The sequence below is a fragment of the Enhydra lutris genome, unplaced genomic scaffold (assembly GCF_002288905.1).
Source record: "Enhydra lutris kenyoni isolate GAN:26980312 unplaced genomic scaffold, ASM228890v2 scaffoldscaffold75, whole genome shotgun sequence".
Lineage (NCBI taxonomy): Eukaryota > Metazoa > Chordata > Mammalia > Carnivora > Mustelidae > Enhydra > Enhydra lutris.
This window is the reverse complement of record NW_019154159.1, coordinates 3,390,406-3,406,413: the sequence shown is the minus strand read 5'-3', so window position 1 is coordinate 3,406,413 and position 16,008 is coordinate 3,390,406. Positions and strand designations below refer to the sequence as shown.

General features: G+C 64.9%; 1 protein-coding gene across 1 annotated transcript; it reads left to right on the top strand.

The window, feature by feature from the left end:
* The first annotated feature begins 693 nt into the window (after positions 1 to 693).
* On the top strand, positions 694 to 15,589 carry LOC111160276 (RNA binding protein fox-1 homolog 3-like). The gene is made up of 12 exons (XM_022523212.1): positions 694 to 879; positions 1,052 to 1,138; positions 1,594 to 1,731; positions 3,541 to 3,594; positions 4,434 to 4,526; positions 5,955 to 6,015; positions 9,218 to 9,271; positions 9,488 to 9,620; positions 10,220 to 10,259; positions 10,974 to 11,035; positions 12,199 to 12,277; positions 15,569 to 15,589. Exons 1-12 carry the CDS (start codon positions 694 to 696, stop codon positions 15,569 to 15,571), a joined length of 990 nt encoding a protein of 329 aa, XP_022378920.1. The 3' UTR covers positions 15,572 to 15,589.
* Positions 15,590 to 16,008: the final 419 nt, after the last annotated feature.

Below are 16,008 nucleotides of genomic sequence, written 5' to 3'. Positions count from 1 at the left end.
GAACAGGTCGACCAATGAGGGCAGCCCCTCGGGAGTGCACAGACAGACCTCCTACCACTGGCAGGCCCTTGGGCTCCATTTTCTCGGCTTGGAGGAGGCCTTGGGCCCAGTGGCCTGGCCCTGCTCCCCTCTCCTGACTCTGGGAGGCCTGTTGTATCCGTCAGCGCTCCTTCGCTGGACCACAAGGAAACCCACCAAAAAGTGACTTATGCGAAGCAGCAGTGCTCGGAGATGTGTGGGAAGCGGTGTCTGAGCGTCTCTCCGCTGCCTGTCAGCTGCCGGTGCTTCTCCGGCCCCGCGGGAGGCCGTGGCCACCAGCACTGCCCCTCGTACCAACTCCAGCGTGGGTCTCGGGGACACTCCGGCCCCTGCTCTCTCCAGGCGTGTCAGAGATGCTCAAGGTAGCCGTGCTGGAGCCAGGACGCCCCTCGTGTCCCAGCCAAGGTCCTGCCGTCCCAGAAGCAGACAAGCCTCCAAGTGCAAACAGAGGCCAGGAACGAGAGCCCAAGAAAACCCCGACAGAAGTGGGGACTGGGGCAGGCGAGCAAGGAGCGGGGAGGCATGTTCTTGGGCTGCTAGTCCCCCAGGGACACGGGGACAGAGCGGAGGAGCCCCAGGTAAGGGTGCTGGGCCACCTGTGCACCTGCCTTGCCCGTCCCTGGCTGAGGGCCGCTCGCCGACCCTCGTGCCCTGATGTGCCCTGAGCCAGAGCGAGCTCGGGGCTGGCGGCGGGCGGCGCTGCTGTGTCCCCGGGAAGGTCTAGCACCAGGTCGCGGTGAGCTGAGCGGGCCATCTCAGGGCGCCGTTGACAGCGCCCGCTGCGTGCCTGTGCCGTGGCGGCTCAGCAGGGACTCAACCAGGCTGACGGCCAGCCAGGCAGTGAGCGGGTGGCCCGTCCCTACAGAAGGCCACCAAGGAGGCCATCCAGCCTCGTCGTCCTCGTTGAGGTCCTAGTGACCCTCGTCGCTACAGGGTGAGAGGTCCTTGCCCTGTGGCAGCTTTGTTACCCGAGCCCCCAGTCTTTCCGACCCTAACGCTCGGGTCCCTGAAGGGGAAGGGCACCAACGGGCTGAACTTGGGCTGCCCCGTGCCCTGGAAGAGCAGCCACGCCGGCGGGTGCCGAGCAGCAGTGGGGAGGGTGAGAGGCAGCCCGGGGTGGCCGCAGACAGACACACAGACGTGCGTGCCTGGGCCCTGAAGCCTCTGCACCTTCTCATCAGGTCTTGGAAACCGGGAGGGTCCCCATGCTCTCTGCACGCGGGCTGTGTCTGGCAAAGGGCAAACCCTGACTTTGACGGCGGAGCTGAGCGACCGTTCAGGTCACAGCCCTGCAGACAGGGCAGAGCCGGGAGAGGGGAGTGGAGACATCCCCAGCACCGGAGGCCTTGCCCCGCGTTGGCGGCCAGCGCAGCCCACACAGAGGCCTGGCGGTGGGAGCTCCGCGGCTGAGAGGCGGTGCGCAGGGAAGGCCGTCCGCCCCCGCGCCAGGATGGGGACACCCAGGGGGCTGGGGGATCCGGCCTCTAGACCCTCCCCTCCCTGCGGGGTGGGTGCTGAGAGGGTCAGCTCACAGCCCGGGTCCTCTGCCCACAGCAGACAGACGAGGCGGCCCAGACGGACAGCCAGCCACTCCACCCCTCCGACCCCACAGAGAAGCAGCAGCCCAAGCGGCTGCACGTCTCCAACATCCCCTTCCGGTTCAGGGACCCCGACCTGCGGCAAATGTTCGGGGTGAGTGTGTGCGGCCCCTTCATCCCCACGGCCCCGGGACCTCGCTGCCTCCCGGGGCCAGCCCTGCCCTGACCCGAGGCGGCGGGATGGACGGGAGGAGGGGGTCCTAAGCTCAGGGAGCAGCAGCGGCCAGAACACACCCCCCACGCGCTCCGCCTGTGCTCCGGGCCTCGTAGGGACCCCTCGGGGCTGAGGCCAGTGCCGGGTCAGTGATGACTCTGCAGTCCCAGGGGCTCGCCCAGGGCTCCAGGGACCCCTGTGCCTTCCGAAGGCACCTGGACAGGCAGCTCAGCCTCCTGGCCTCAGCCCAGCCCCGGCCTCTCCTGCGTGCTGAGGGCCGAGCACTGTGTCGCTCCGGGCCGTGCCCGCGGGGCTCTGGGCAGGTGCTCCGACCGCGGGAAGCCAGCGTGGCTGTGCCGAGCCGCAGGGCCATGCGTCTGAGAACCACACGGCCGTGGAAGTCTCGTGCGCCTGGCCCGCCCGCGTTGTGTCCCTCACCCCAAACCCTCTTCCCCGTGGCTGGCACAGTGCCTGCCCTCACCCCTGCCACACGCTAGGCGGGCTCTGGTCCCTGAGCCCCAGCCCTGCCTTGACGCCACCCACCTCCCAGATGGGATTCGTCAAAGGGGAGCTGCCCTGAGGGTGGCCCCGGGACGGACCCAGCACCCACACCTAGCCCCAAATAGCCACCGCCCTTCTTGGAGGCCGGGCCCCACGGCACATGGGGCTTCGAGACAGTGAGGGCCGATGAAATTGGGAATCATCAGGATTTGGCTCGTCTTGGCCTGGACCAGGCTGCTGCCAGCCTTACGGAGCTCACCTGGACCAGGACCCTCAGTCTGCCTCCCATCACCTGTCCCCGTACAACGGGCACCGACTGGCGTCTGCTCACCCGTCCCCACACCAGAGCTCACCCCATCCCTGTACCAGGCCGTCCACTCACTTGTCCCCACACCCGGGGCGTCCGCTCACCCGTCCCCACACCGGGGCTCACCCTGTCCCCACACCGGGGCGTCCACTCAGCCCATCCCCACACCGAGACAGGCGCCATCCTCCCCGTTCTGGCCTTCGTCAGAGTTGGGATTCACTGCTGTGTTGCTCTGTGTCATGTCACTGTTCCTTTAGACACCCGGCTCCCAGCGTTGTGGAATGTCGGGGACACCCATCAGTTACACACACTGGAGGCCGCAGGACAGGCCCCTGGGGACCCGGTTTTGGGGATTTAGTTTCACGTGACTATGAAGGAGCCGGAGCTTCTCCTGGGGGTCCTGGGCCAGCGATGGGGCAGGAAGGGGCCCACCACAGCATCTGCGCCTGCCTGCTGGCACGTCCTAGTTCAGTAGAGAGGTTTGGGGTCGGTGTGGTTCTGTACCCCACACAGCCCAGCCCCAGACAGCACAAACTCTAGCGGTATGGGGTCGCCACAGCACTTTGTCTCTCCCAGGGGTACCTGCTCCCCTCCCAGCACCCAGCCGTTTGGGAAGGACCTGTCCTTAGCCCTTTACCCTTTAGTGTGAATTAGAGGTGTCCATCAGGAATGGGGCAGAGTCCTGGCCAGGAGAGGGGAGGTACTTGGGGGAGGCTGCCCCTCCCCCCCGTCCTCAGCCCCCACCTGGCCCTTAGGCAGGGGAACTTCTCTCCAGGATCTCCACCAGGAGCGCGGCCCCTTCCCTGCAGGGGGCTGGCGGAGCAGGGCAGCGGCCAGACCCGGGCAGCAGGTGAGGGTCCCCCGGGAAGCAGGCGCACGGCGGGGGCGGCGCTCTTAACCCACCCTCCCCTGTCTCCCCATACCCCTCTCTGTCTCTGCAGCAATTCGGAAAAATTTTAGACGTGGAGATCATTTTTAACGAGCGGGGCTCCAAGGTGGGTGCCGCCCAGAGGCCGCCACCATTACCGCGCCGGCTGTAGGTCCCGCCAGGCTAACGTGTGAAATGTGCGTTTCCTTCCTGGAGAGCTTCGCGCCCGAGGACCCCTGAGCTACACGGGTGCTTGTACTCCCCGCTCCTCCGCCCCTCCCCGCCCCGCCCCCGCTGTCTGTGTTGTCGCCGCAGCGGCGACGTCTCTTTCTCTCCCAGCTGCCAGGACCTCTCTGTCTGCGCCCGGAGCCCTGGGCCCCTTGGTCCGGGGCCTCACCTGCCCAGCCGCTCCTCCTGGGGGGGCCGCTGGCCTGCCCAGAGCTGGAGGCTTGGGGGTGCAGCTGCAGGGTGGGCAGCGGGAGGGGGCCTGGCACAGACAAATCCTGCTCCTTGCACAGGCAAGGGAAGACCCCCATGCAGGCTCCTGGGGCGAAGGGGGGTGGGGCTGCCCCCAGAGGTCCTGACCACCCCGCCCCCTGCCCCACCTTGCCCCCCAGGGGGCATCAGGGTGACCGTCCTGGTCTCTGGCCCAGGTTAGCATCTCTCTTGGAGCTTTGGCCTGTCCTCCGGGAGGTGCCTGGCCATCGGCGCAGGCCAGGCTCGGGTCAGGCCCACAGCTGCCCCCGCCTGGGGCCCTACCCTTCCTGGGCATCCTGCCGGTAGCACCAGAGCAGGTCTCTGGGCTGCCGACCTCTCCTTCAACTCACCTGACTCAGTCCCTCTCTCTCTCTCTCTCCCCCTCCCCCCCTTCTCTCCACCCCCCACTGCCCTGCCCCCCACCCCACTCCTCCTATGTCTTCCTTCCTCTCATCCTTTCTCTCCGTGCCTGTCCTTCTCCGCTCACAGGGTTTTGGGTTTGTAACTTTTGAAACTAGCTCAGACGCTGACCGAGCCCGGGAGAAGCTGAATGGGACGATCGTAGAGGGACGGAAAATTGAGGTGCTCAGATAAGTGCGCTGCGCAGGGCGTGCCCTTGAGAACCGCCGCTGTCGCCCAGGTGCCCCTCCCCCACCCCGCAGCCGCCCTGCGGAGAGACAGACCAGGGTCCCCGGAGCAGGGAGGCAGGGCCCGACCCCTGTCCTGGCACCCCTCATGGGCCCACCGAAGGGCTCCCATCTCTGCTTTCTGGAGGAGGCCCCCCAACTATGGGCACCAGCCAGACCCCGGGAGAAGCCCCGAAATCATGTTTGAGGCTTGGCCGCTCCAAGGACTGAGCCCGCTCTGTCTGTCCCCCGGTTGGGGGGTGCTGTTAATGCCCCGACCCTTCCCAGCAGGGAGCCACAGGGCCCCCCACCCCCAACCTCACCTTCCCCAACTGCCAGGAAGGGACCGAGCCCGGAGAAGCAGCAGAGAGAGGAGGCCAGGGACTCCCGCTCAACCCCCCTTGCCCCTTTTCTGGTGGGCTGCCTGTGCCCCCCGCCCCAGTGCTATGGCTCTGGGTGTCTGGCAGCTGGGCTCCCAGGCAGGAAGGGCAGCAGGAGGTGGTCAGAGAGGAGAGGGTCCGCAGCAAGTGCAGAGTCCACGGGAAGAGAAGTGGAAAGGCCTGAGGGGAGGGTTTCTGGAAGCAGAGGGGGTACTACAGGCACTGACCTCAGCCAGTGGCCATGGCCGGCGGGCACCTGGGGACGCAGCCTGAGGTCCAGGGCCTCATACTGGACGTGGGGGACACAGAATGGCCCAGACTCCTTTCTCTGTTTCCAGCACCTGCCCGGTTCTCTACTTCCTCCCACAGAGGGCTTCCCCCTCGCCTTTCTACACCCCAGTCTGCGCCTCTAGGGGGAGGGTCTTAGCCTGGGGATAGGACACACCCCCTTGGCACCCACCCCCTCCTCTCCCATTGGCCTTGCTCCTGAGGGGTCCCATCAGCGCTCTCTGCTGGCCTCAGGAATGGCGCGCTACCCCCACAAGAGGGGTGCCCAGGACTTGGAAGGCCTCAGCAGCCAACAAGGGCACAGAATGTCTTGGGGCCGGTGGGTCAGGCTGAGGGCACTTTGTGGAGAGTCCACCAGGCAGCTTCTCCAGTGGCCTTGGGTTGTCAGAGAGAGACTGGGCCTGGTTTGTGGGAGCAGGACGTGAAGGACAAGAACCAGTGGCCAGACACGGTGCCTGAGCTGAGGGCTGGGAGCAGTGGTGGCCAAGGCTCCCCGGAGTGGGGGGCAGCACAGTGGAGAGGGGAGGCCCAGGAGGAGGGCAGGCCAGGGCTGGGGGCCAGGTGGACAGCAGCGACTGTCCTGGGCCTTCCTCCCAGCTCCCAGCTCCCTCCGTGCGGCTGTGTGGAAGCAGTGCGGGACAGGACCGGGGTGGCCAGAGGCCTACGGGAAGGCTAACTCTCCTCTCATCCTCACCTTCTCCCTTCTCTCTGGGCAGGTCAACAATGCCACAGCCCGCGTCATGACCAACAAGAAGACTGCGAACCCCTACACTAACGGTAAGGAGCCCAGGACCTCGGGGAGGCCGCAGAGGCCGTGGGTCCAGACACAGGCCCTGCAGGGGCCTCGGCCACTAGAGGCCCCCCTCCCTCGGATGCTGAGTGTCTCCTCGTGTCCCAGCTCTGCCGCATCAGCAGGGGGTGGATTGGAGGAGGGCTGGGGCCGCCCACCCCACCCACAGAGTTGGCAGGACGCCTGGGCCTTCCCAAGCCCACAGCACACCCATGTGGACAGGCTTCGGGCACCCCACGGTGGTGTGGTGGCCGCTTCATGGATCGTTACTTAGTTTCTAAGCAGTGAGGGGTGCCTGGGCTAGAGGTCCTGGATACTCAGTGAAAGTGAAGATTAGGGCAGTTCCCCATCCCTGCCCTGCAGACCCTGGAAGGTTGAGGCCCCCACAGGAGCCTCATGTTCCGTGATGCACTTCAGCTGAGTGGTCTGCCTTGCACGCCCAGGGCCTGAGCCAAGGCACCCCATCCTCCTCAAAGACAGAAACGCGGAGGCTGAGTGGAGGGGTGGCCCTCGGTCCCTGCGCGTCTCAGCTCCGACCAGCAATGCAGACGGGCTTACAGGTTGGAGCGCAGCCGGCAATGCTCGCCTGTTTGAGTTTGTCCCCATGCGGGGGACCGGCGGCCCTGCTCAGTCAGGGTGAGCCTCCCTGCAGGCCGACGCCTCGGCTTCTCAGCCCCCAGCCCTCCTGTCCCTGTGTGACTCAGGTGACAGGCCAGCAACGGCAGGACACTAGGGGGGGATCCGCCACATGACCCACAAGCAGGGCCTCCCCAGGGACCCTCCTGGAACACAACAGGGTCCACATTTAGACTAGATTATTTTGGCTCCCATCCTGCTTTCCCGAGGACTATGAAAGCTCACATTTTCCTAAAACTCTGGGGGTCCCTGGCTTAGCCAGTGTCCCGAGCTCCTGTTGTGTGCTGGCTCAGGAAGGCAGAGCGGTAGACAGACGTGTCTAGAGGGTCAGGAAGATCACTGGGAGCCAGATGCCTGCTTCATCCAAGAGCCGCCCCCCACCCCCCTGGCTCTCTGGGAGAGCCTGAGGAGTCAGGAAGCAGAATTCCGAACGGAGTCCGGCTCTGAGCGACCGCGTTCCTGGCGCAGGATGGGCACGGAAGCAGCGCTGCTCGCACAGCGAGAATGGCCAAGTGCTCCCAGTGACGGTCTCACGGAAGCGTCCTCACCGGCCTGAGCAAGAAGGACGAAGGCCGCAGTGGGCCGGGCCCGGGTTCTCTGTGGCGGACAGTGGAGCACAGCGTGTGGGCTCTGGTGACCCCATGCGGGGGAACGGCGGCCCTGCTCAAACACTCCAGAACACTCAGAAGTTCGTCAGTTGTGGGGAGGGGAGCAGAAGTGTCTGCCTTGAGCTCACCAGGTTTGACCAGGTGTTAAGATGGTTTACAGAAGAAACAAAGGAGCCGCCCAGGAGGGTCTCTGGCCGCCTCTTCATCTGGAGTCCCGCACAGTGAAATGGAACGGGCAGCAGTGACAGAGGCACCAGGGAGCAGTGACAGAGGCCCCGGATTCGAGAATCAGCGGGTGCACATGCCGGGACCATCTCAAGAGAAGTTCCACCTTCAAGAATGGACCCAGAACAACCACTGGGTTGCAGCCCGGAGGAGGTGGGCTCGGGCCATTGCTCCGGGACTCTGCTCCGTCATGGGTTTTTACTAAGAAGACTCAGTTCGTGGGACTGGAGATGAAACCTTTTTTCCCTCCTGATCGGGGATTTAGAGAAGGCTCCAGATTCTCAGCAGTAACGTTCAGACACAGACATGCACGCTGGTCAGGTGATGGTGACCAGGGAGGGAAGGTGGCCTACAGGGTCATGGAAAGTGGAGAACGGGCCCCCAGGAGGAACATGGTCGCAGACACTCTGTCCTAAATGCCTTCCAGCCAGATGCCCAACAGGGATGTTAGAATCTGGGTATGAGGCTCACAGGTAGAGTCTGACACCAATGGCCTGGTCTCTCTCTTTGCCACACTCTCCAGAGGTATCTCGCTAGCTGGCCAGTGGGCTCAGTCCCTTTTGTCCCTCCTCACAAAGTCAAGAGGGAAATGGAGCTGAGCCTTCAGGGCCTCCTGCAAACATAAGACCAGATACACTGGTAGGGCCAGGGGGCTGGGCTCGGTCAAGTATACATCCCCAGCCCGTGCTGTCTGAGCTAGCGCTTGGGGCCAGAGCGCCCTCAAAGCCAGCCGCGTCCACCCCTGGGGGCCTCAGATGGAAGCAGGCTGCACTTCTGCACCTGGTCCCTGGTGGGAGAGGAAGACTGGCCCAGAAGCCCAGGGCCCCAAGCCAGTGGCCTGAGCCCACCCACCTGCAGACGGGGAGAAGCGGCAGGCGAAGACGACAGCTGGGGGCTGGGAAATGGCCAGGAGTGTGGGTATGGTTTGGGTCTGGCTCTGCCACTTGCCAGCTCTGGGCTGTGAGGCTGCTGCACCTCCCTGAGCCTCCACTTGCTCATCCATAAAATGGGAGGGCGTGACACCCACCTCCTTGGCTGGGTTTAGACCAGCGTGGCCCAGGGTGAGGTGCTCAGGAAATGTCAGTTGTCTTTATCATTACCTCGAATCCTAAGGCCCTTTCCTCCCCAGGAAGCCTTTCCATTGCTGCTCTGGGGAGGGCCAGGGCAGGACAGCAGTGGGGAAGGAGCTCCACCCCAGGACAGAAGCTGCGGGGCAGGAGGTGGGAGGAGGCTGTGGCAGAAGCCCCGCCCCTCACGGCTGCGAGGACCCTACCCCGAGAGCAGCCAGGCCTCCTAAGGGACAGCAGCGCTCGGATGCTTGGGCTCTATCTTGTGCTGAAGCAGGGGCGCCGCCAGAGCCCTCATCCCGGCTGTGGGCCTGCAGGTGTCCCTTCCGAATGCCGGCAGAGACTGCAGACTCCGAGCTGCAGGGCTGGGGCCCCGGGCAGGCTTGGCCGGGGGCGGGGCCGGGGGGGTGGAATCACAAAGACAGATGGGTCAGGAGTGACTTGGTCCCTGGCATTTAGGGAGCAGAAGGTCAGACCCGGTCAGGCTGCAGCGTCCCGAGAGGCCCGGGTGCCCACTGCTCGCCCTGCCTGCAGGAGGAGGGGTCCGGCCCGCCGTCTGCAGAGGCCCCGCCCTACGTGGGAGGCCCCGGGATGGTGTGAGATGGGGAGAGAATGGGGAGACGGTGACTGGGGCTGTTTTGCTTCTCTTCCAGGCTGGAAGCTGAACCCCGTGGTAGGCGCCGTCTACGGGCCTGAATTCTATGCAGGTACAGGCTGGAGCCGTCGTTCCGGGCCTGTGGGGGGGAGCGGCCAGAGGGCGTGGCCAGGCGGGAGGCGTGGCCCGCGCGTAGGCTGGGGCGTGGTCGTGCAGGTGTGGTTGGGCGGGGCCAGGTGTGGCTGCGCCCGGCCGGACCCTTTGGCCTGCCCGCACTGTCTCTGGGCCTTTCCTCTCACCGCCTCTTCTCTGGCCCCCTTTCCTGCAGTGACGGGGTTTCCCTACCCCACCACGGGCACAGCCGTTGCCTACAGGGGCGCGCACCTACGGGGTCGGGGCCGGGCCGTGTATAATACGTTTCGGGCTGCGCCGCCCCCGCCCCCCATCCCAACTTACGGAGCGTGAGTACCTGGGGAGGCACGGGGAGGGAGGCATAGAGAACTGGCCCAGGGGGTGCGGGGAGGGAGGCCTTGGGCAGCCAGAGGGGCAAGGCAGCCTTTCCAGAACTGCGGGGCGCTGTGGGAACCCCCAGACCTTCACACTACAGTCACCCCCATATCGTACCCCAACCCCATCCTGCCATGGGAACCAAGGGTCACTGGCATTTGGGGGACATTTAGAGCCCCAGCACCTTGCTGGATGATTGGATGGGATCGTGGTTGGCCCTTGGGCTCAGCGAGGGCCTGCTCTAAGCCCTCTCTGGTCCATTCCCCTGGGCCCAGTGCCCTCTGCCTGGATGGGGGGAGCAGCTGCCTGGGCTGGGGTGGGGGGAGGGTAAGCCACATGGGCCGAGGGGCCCATGGCTTTGTGGGAGAACGGAGCTGACCAGCAAGGGTGTTACTCTATTGTTATACCAAAACAGGGCACTGGAGCAAACGCTTGTTAAAATGCCAGTCCCATGGGCAGGGCTGGCAACCTGCCCCCTCCCTCCGCAGACACCGGAGCCGGCCTACCCCACCTCTCCAGCGTTCCCACCACTCTCTTGTCCGTTTGCTTCCAGGGTCGTGTATCAGGATGGCTTTTACGGTGCTGAGATTTATGTGAGTGCGGCCCCGGGGGGATGGGGGCTGGGTGGGGGGACAGCGGTCCAGGCCTTCAGCTGATTTCCAGGGTCTACCCCTCCCCCACCCATCCCTCCCTATCCTTGGAACCCGGGAGGGTGAGAGTGCCCAGGACACGGGGTCCCTAGGGACCTCAGCATAGCTGAGCCTGGGCTATGCCCACATCTTCTCCAGTCCACAGGACACTGGGTGATGGAGACAGGGGTGGCTCTCCTGTTTCCCTAACCACACTGGGGTCACTGAGTGAGCCCCCATGGGCACCCATGTCATCCTGAGCAGTTGCCCATAACTCAACAGTCCCTTTGTGCCAGGGTCAAGACATGATCTGAGTCTGCCCTTGACCCTTCCCAGTATCCAGGATGGCACCCGGAGTCCCCCATGGGTTCTCGGTGTCCCCGGCATCAAATTCAGGGGCTCACTGGGCTGGTGGCAGGTCTGTGGGCACTGGTCATGAGTCAAAGCCACAAACACAGCCAGACATATCATTGGGGCCCACCGGTGTGTGTTGAACCTGTGCCCACTCCCTCCCCTCGAACCCGGCCACTGTGCGGGCTTGAGACCTCCGGTAGACCAGAAGCTAGGTGCACGCACCAGGCCTGCGCCAGCCGGGGCCCTCGGGGCCACGGCAAAGGTTGGAAGACCGTGTCCGCACCACTAAGTCCCTGTGCTCTCTCCCTCCCCGTTCCCCTGCAGGGGGGCTACGCAGCCTACAGATACGCTCAGCCTGCGGCGGCCGCAGCAGCCTATAGTGACAGGTACGGCTGGGACAGCGGTCGGGGTGAAGGGGACAGTAGGACCATGGGGCCCTGGACGGGTGGGCTCAGACTTCCCCACGGCCCAGGCCTGGGGGTCTGGTGGCACAGGGTCTGGACCTGGACGCAGGGGAGCGTGTCTGAGTCCCCTGACTCGCTTCAGTCTCAGTCACTTCCTACTGGCATGGCTGGGGGAGGCCGTGAACCCCACCCCCCAGTTCAGTTTTCCTCCGACTCCCAGCCCTGGAGGCCTGACCCCCTCCCCAAGCGATGGAGGCACCCCCCCACCTCCTGTAAGCAGGGGAGTTAGGAGGCCCCACTTCTGCCCCCAGATGCCCCTCTGACCCCGCTCAGGGCTTCCAGGTCGGAGGCCCCTTCATGCTGAGGAGAGGCTGTGAGCGTGCCCTCCTTGCGGGGGGGTGGCACAGTGTAGTGACACCAGGGGGACAATGTGGCCATTTGAGAGCCGCCAGCCTCCTGGCCAGCTGCGAGCACACGCAGAGGCCGGGGGGTGGGGGTAGCTCTGGGTCTACAGGACGCAGGGGCTGTCCCAGGGGTGGCCTGGCCTGGCACACGGGCACAGAGTCCTCCCACCAGGCACGTGCTGGGCTCTGGCCTGACGGCCACCTGTCCCTTCCGCCCAGGGGCACCCGTGGACCCACACCATCTCACATGGGGGTTTATGGGGTGCACAGCGGGCCCAGCCTGCTCCACAAGAAGCTGGCATTTCACACACGCACTGAACAGAGAGGAAGGTCATCAAGGGGCCACAGAACACTTCGTGGTGATCTCCCTGCCTGCCCCCGTGTCCTCTGGTCCTGCCCTGAGCCTTTCTGCAGCACCCTGCCCTTATTCTGGGGGTCAAGCTTTCCTCGACCGCCGCTCTGGGAGGGCCCCTTTTACCTTCTGTGTGGCCCCTTGTCAGGGCCAGTGGACACTGGGAGACTTGAGAGGGTGGCCAGCCGTGTTCTGGACGCTTTGTTCTAAACGAGCAGAAAGGCTGGGGAGGAGGTCATGCAGGGGCGGGGGGCAGGGCTGGCTGGCAGGTGGGACGCACTGGAGGACACTCCTGAGATGTCTGGGAGGCAGGGGGAGACCTCGCCCGCCCGTCACTGTCCCTCACCCGCCTCCCTCCCTCGTCTCCCTCCCTGTGTTCCTCTCCCTAGTTACGGCAGGGTCTATGCAGCCGCTGACCCTTACCACCACACCATCGGCCCTGCGGCGACCTACAGCATCGGAACCATGGTAAGGAGGCAGGGACGGCCCGGCCCTGGGCACCGGCTGTGGCGAGGAGGGCCAGGCGCCGCGGCCAGGATGGGGTGGGCAGGCCCTGAGAATGACCCAGTCCTCTGACCAGTGCCCGGAAGGACCGAGGGCTAGATGGAAGTTTGGGGGAGAATGTGCCCCTTGGTGCCCTCAGGGACTTTGGGGGAGGCAGTTCCGTCCGGACGGGCAGCTGCCCAGTAAGGACATCTGATCCTCTGGGGAGCACCTGGGATGCCTGCTTTTCCCTGTTTTCCAAGGCTCCAGAGGCCAGGAGGGCCTCCACGCCTCTCGTGGGGGTGTGTTCACCGCAGACCCTGTGTGTCCTGTCGTCCCCTCCTCCCCGCCCTGGCACTGACCTTTTCCTCACTTCAAGGAGAGGGACGAGGGCTGCCCCCACAGGCCACCTCCGTGGCACTGTGGCCGGCTGAGCCGGCGCGCACTCCTGGTGGGCCTGTGTGTGTGTGTGTGTGTGTGTGTGTCTGTGTCTGTGTGTGTGTGACCAGCTGTGGACACATGCAGCCCAGCTCACTCTGTACCCTAAGACCTGCTTCCAGGGGACACTGTCTCCTGTGCCCACCCCCAGCCCCAGGGGCTGTTAATGTCGCTTTTTAGCTAGCGTGGCGTCCAGCATCAAAGATGAACACGTTTCTCCGGGGTGGGGGAGAGGGAGGTCCAGAGCCAACAGGGACTCCCTGTTCCTTCTCCCTTGGTTTTGATGACCCCCTCCCAATTTCTGTTTTCTCTTTTTTGGTTTTTAACAAGTTCCTGGCATCCCCAGCAGCCCGCGGCGACTGCGGCCGCCCCCTCCCAGATGGGGGCCCCAGAAGTGCAGCGTGCGGGCCCCTTGGCTCCGGGGTCGGCGCGGCCTCTGTGCAGCTGCTGGCTAGAAGCTTTCATTCATTCACAGAGGGGCCCCCTTAAGTTCTCGTTTTTAGTTTAAGTTTCCGGTTTTTCCCCCCAAGTTTTTTTCTGCGGCATTTGCCATCTTCTTCCTTTTTCTGTTGAAACTGGGGAGGAGGTTCCTCTTGAGATGTCTCCGATCCAGGGCAGCCAAGGGACACAGGAGCAAGAGCGCCAGAGACCTGTCCTCCTCAGCAGGACGGAGGGCCCAGGCAAGGACCTGGGGGAAGAGCAGGGACCCCAGGAACCCCCTGAAGCTCCAAGGGGCCAGGCGAGCAGGCAGAGGCCCTCCTGGCAGAACCAAGGCCTGGGGAGCCCTGGCAGGAGGTTCCCTCCCCTGTCCTGAGTCCTGCCCGAAGCCCAGGCAGGCAGCCCCGGGGGGTGCTGAGACCTCCCCCGCCCCCATTAAGGCGAAGGGGGCCAGGAAAGGGCCAGGCCTAAGAGGCATCTCCAACCTCATTGTCCAGGAGCGCTGTGGCCCATGACCCTGGCAGCCCCCTGGCCCCCGTCACCCCCAGCATGGAAGGACTAGGCCCAGGGCCCCCCGATGCCATGAGAACCAGCGCTCGCTCCCCGCCAAGGCGAACCTTCACAAGGGGTCGAACAGTGGGATTTAGTGATTTCTTTTTGCCCCCACCCCCGAGGCGGTGCTGACTGGCTGTTTGTCGTCTTTGATGTTGCAGGCCAGCCTGTGCCGAGGAGGGTACAGCCGCTTCACCCCCTACTAGCAAGGGGGCCCAGCCCCTAGCAGCACTCACGCTGACTGCTCAGCACACACCAAACCCAGCAGTCCAAAACCAGGCACAGCCACCGGGAGGACAGTGCGCCCCCCCCAGTCAGCGGCCCGCGACGCCAAAGCCCGTAGGGTCCACCTCCAGCCAGCGGGTCTCCCTGCCCCTCACGATGGCGTGTGTGTCTTTGACCCTGGTTGCCCCTGTATGTCTGAAACCTTGCTTCCTATTTTGACTTTGTTGATGATGTTCCCCCCAAGCCATTTCAGGTACAGTATGTGCGCAGCGGGAGGGGCTGGCCTGGGCACAAGACCCCTCCCGGAGAACTAGCAATAGAGCCCGCCAGGGCGACCCCCACTTCCCATCCCCTGGGGCTATGGAGCCACAGAAGACACCCACAGCCACTGCCCCACCCCTGGGGTCCGGGGAGTGAGGAGGAGCTCCTGTCCGCCGGAGCGGGTTTCGGGTCCAGACCACGGCCCCTCCCACCTTCCCCAGCTGGTGGCGGGAGGAGCGGCGTCTGCCCTCCTCACCCGCAGCTGAAACCCAACATTTCCGGTTCGCATTTCTTGAGGACGACAGTGCAGGCGGAAACTGCCACGGCCACAGGCCACACTGGCCTCAGGGCTCCTTGCTTAGCCTTTGTTGTAATAAACAAAAGCGTAGGAAGAAACACCGGGGACGGGAGCCGAGGGCCCTTCGCCCGCAGTGCTCCCTCCAGCAGCGGCTCTCCCCTCCAGCCATGCTCTGAAGATGGCACCCTTCACTGCCAGAGATGGGGTCCCGGCCAGCCCGGCGCCCTTCCCCTTCCCCAGGCTTGGAAACGTCCTTTCATCAGGGTACACTTGAGAAGGGGCGAGCAGGGGAGGCGTGGTGGGGAGGCCCACCGCCGGCCTGCTCGGCGACACGGCACTCGAAGCCAGCCTCCCGTCCAGAGAGGCATGGTGCTTAGCTCTGTGGCCGAGTGGCCCCGCGGTGCCCAGGGTTGTAAAGGGCCCTGTGGGAGCATGCTGGCCGGGGCCCGCGGGCAAAGCCAACACAGCCCAGGTGGCCTCATGGGGTAGGCTGCCCAGTCGGGACGGCACCCTGCCTCCGTTCCAGGAGGTGTCTCAGGCCAGGGAAGCCCAGGTCCCCTAGCGTGCCAGAGCTGGGCTTCCGGTGCCAGCTAGAGAGTGTGGACCCGCCCCCCACCAGCCGGGACACACCGGCTCTTAGCTGCTGGACCCGGCCAAGGCGCCGGGCTGCCTCACTTGCCACTGCCAGGAGCACCGCCTCCTCCCCAGCCCCCCACGGCCTGTGCCGTCCACCCACCGCCCTCTGTCTTCGCCCCCGCAGAGCCAGCCAGGCCCCCGCTCCGTGGGCCAAGCCCAGAGGCGGCACCAGCCAGCCGCTCCGGCCGCCCCTTCTCGCCCGCACCGGTCCCCACACTCCGCCCCAGAGAGGGTTGGCTTTCAGTTCAGCTCACGCGAGACCATGGGTCCCCAGAAGCTGGGCCCCGGGGGACAGGCTGGCGGGGCGCTAGGACTGCAAGGCCCCGGCCCCTCCCTCCCTGCACGGACGCCAGGCCTTGTCCGTCCTCAGACACGCCTGGCGTTGCTTCCGTGAAACTGCAAGTCCTGCCTTTCTGTTTCTGTTGTAGTGAAAGCTTCCACCGTTTCCTTCTTGGACCATGAAGGGCAAAAACAAAAAACAAAAAACAAAAAAAAAAATCACAAAACAAAAAAAAACAAAAAAAGATGTTAAGATCCAAGCAACAAAAAAACCAACCAAACCGAGAAGCATCCACCACGTCCACGTCGCGCCAGGCGCCGCGCAGCGCAGCGAGGGAGCACGTCGGCGGCCCCGCCCCTCCCTGGCCACCGAGGGCCGCCAGCACCCCTGCCCGGCCGGCGGGGAGTGCAGGAGGGGGACGGGCCTCTTCTCTACCAAGTCTTCCTTTCCGGCCCCCCACTCCCAGGGCACGCGGGCCCCACGGAGGAACAGGCCGCAGGCCTGAGCCGGGAGAGCAGCCAGCAGGACTTGACCTTTGTTGCCAACTGTGCCAGCGGAGGGGACGGCTGGGCTGAGGGGGGTGGGGGT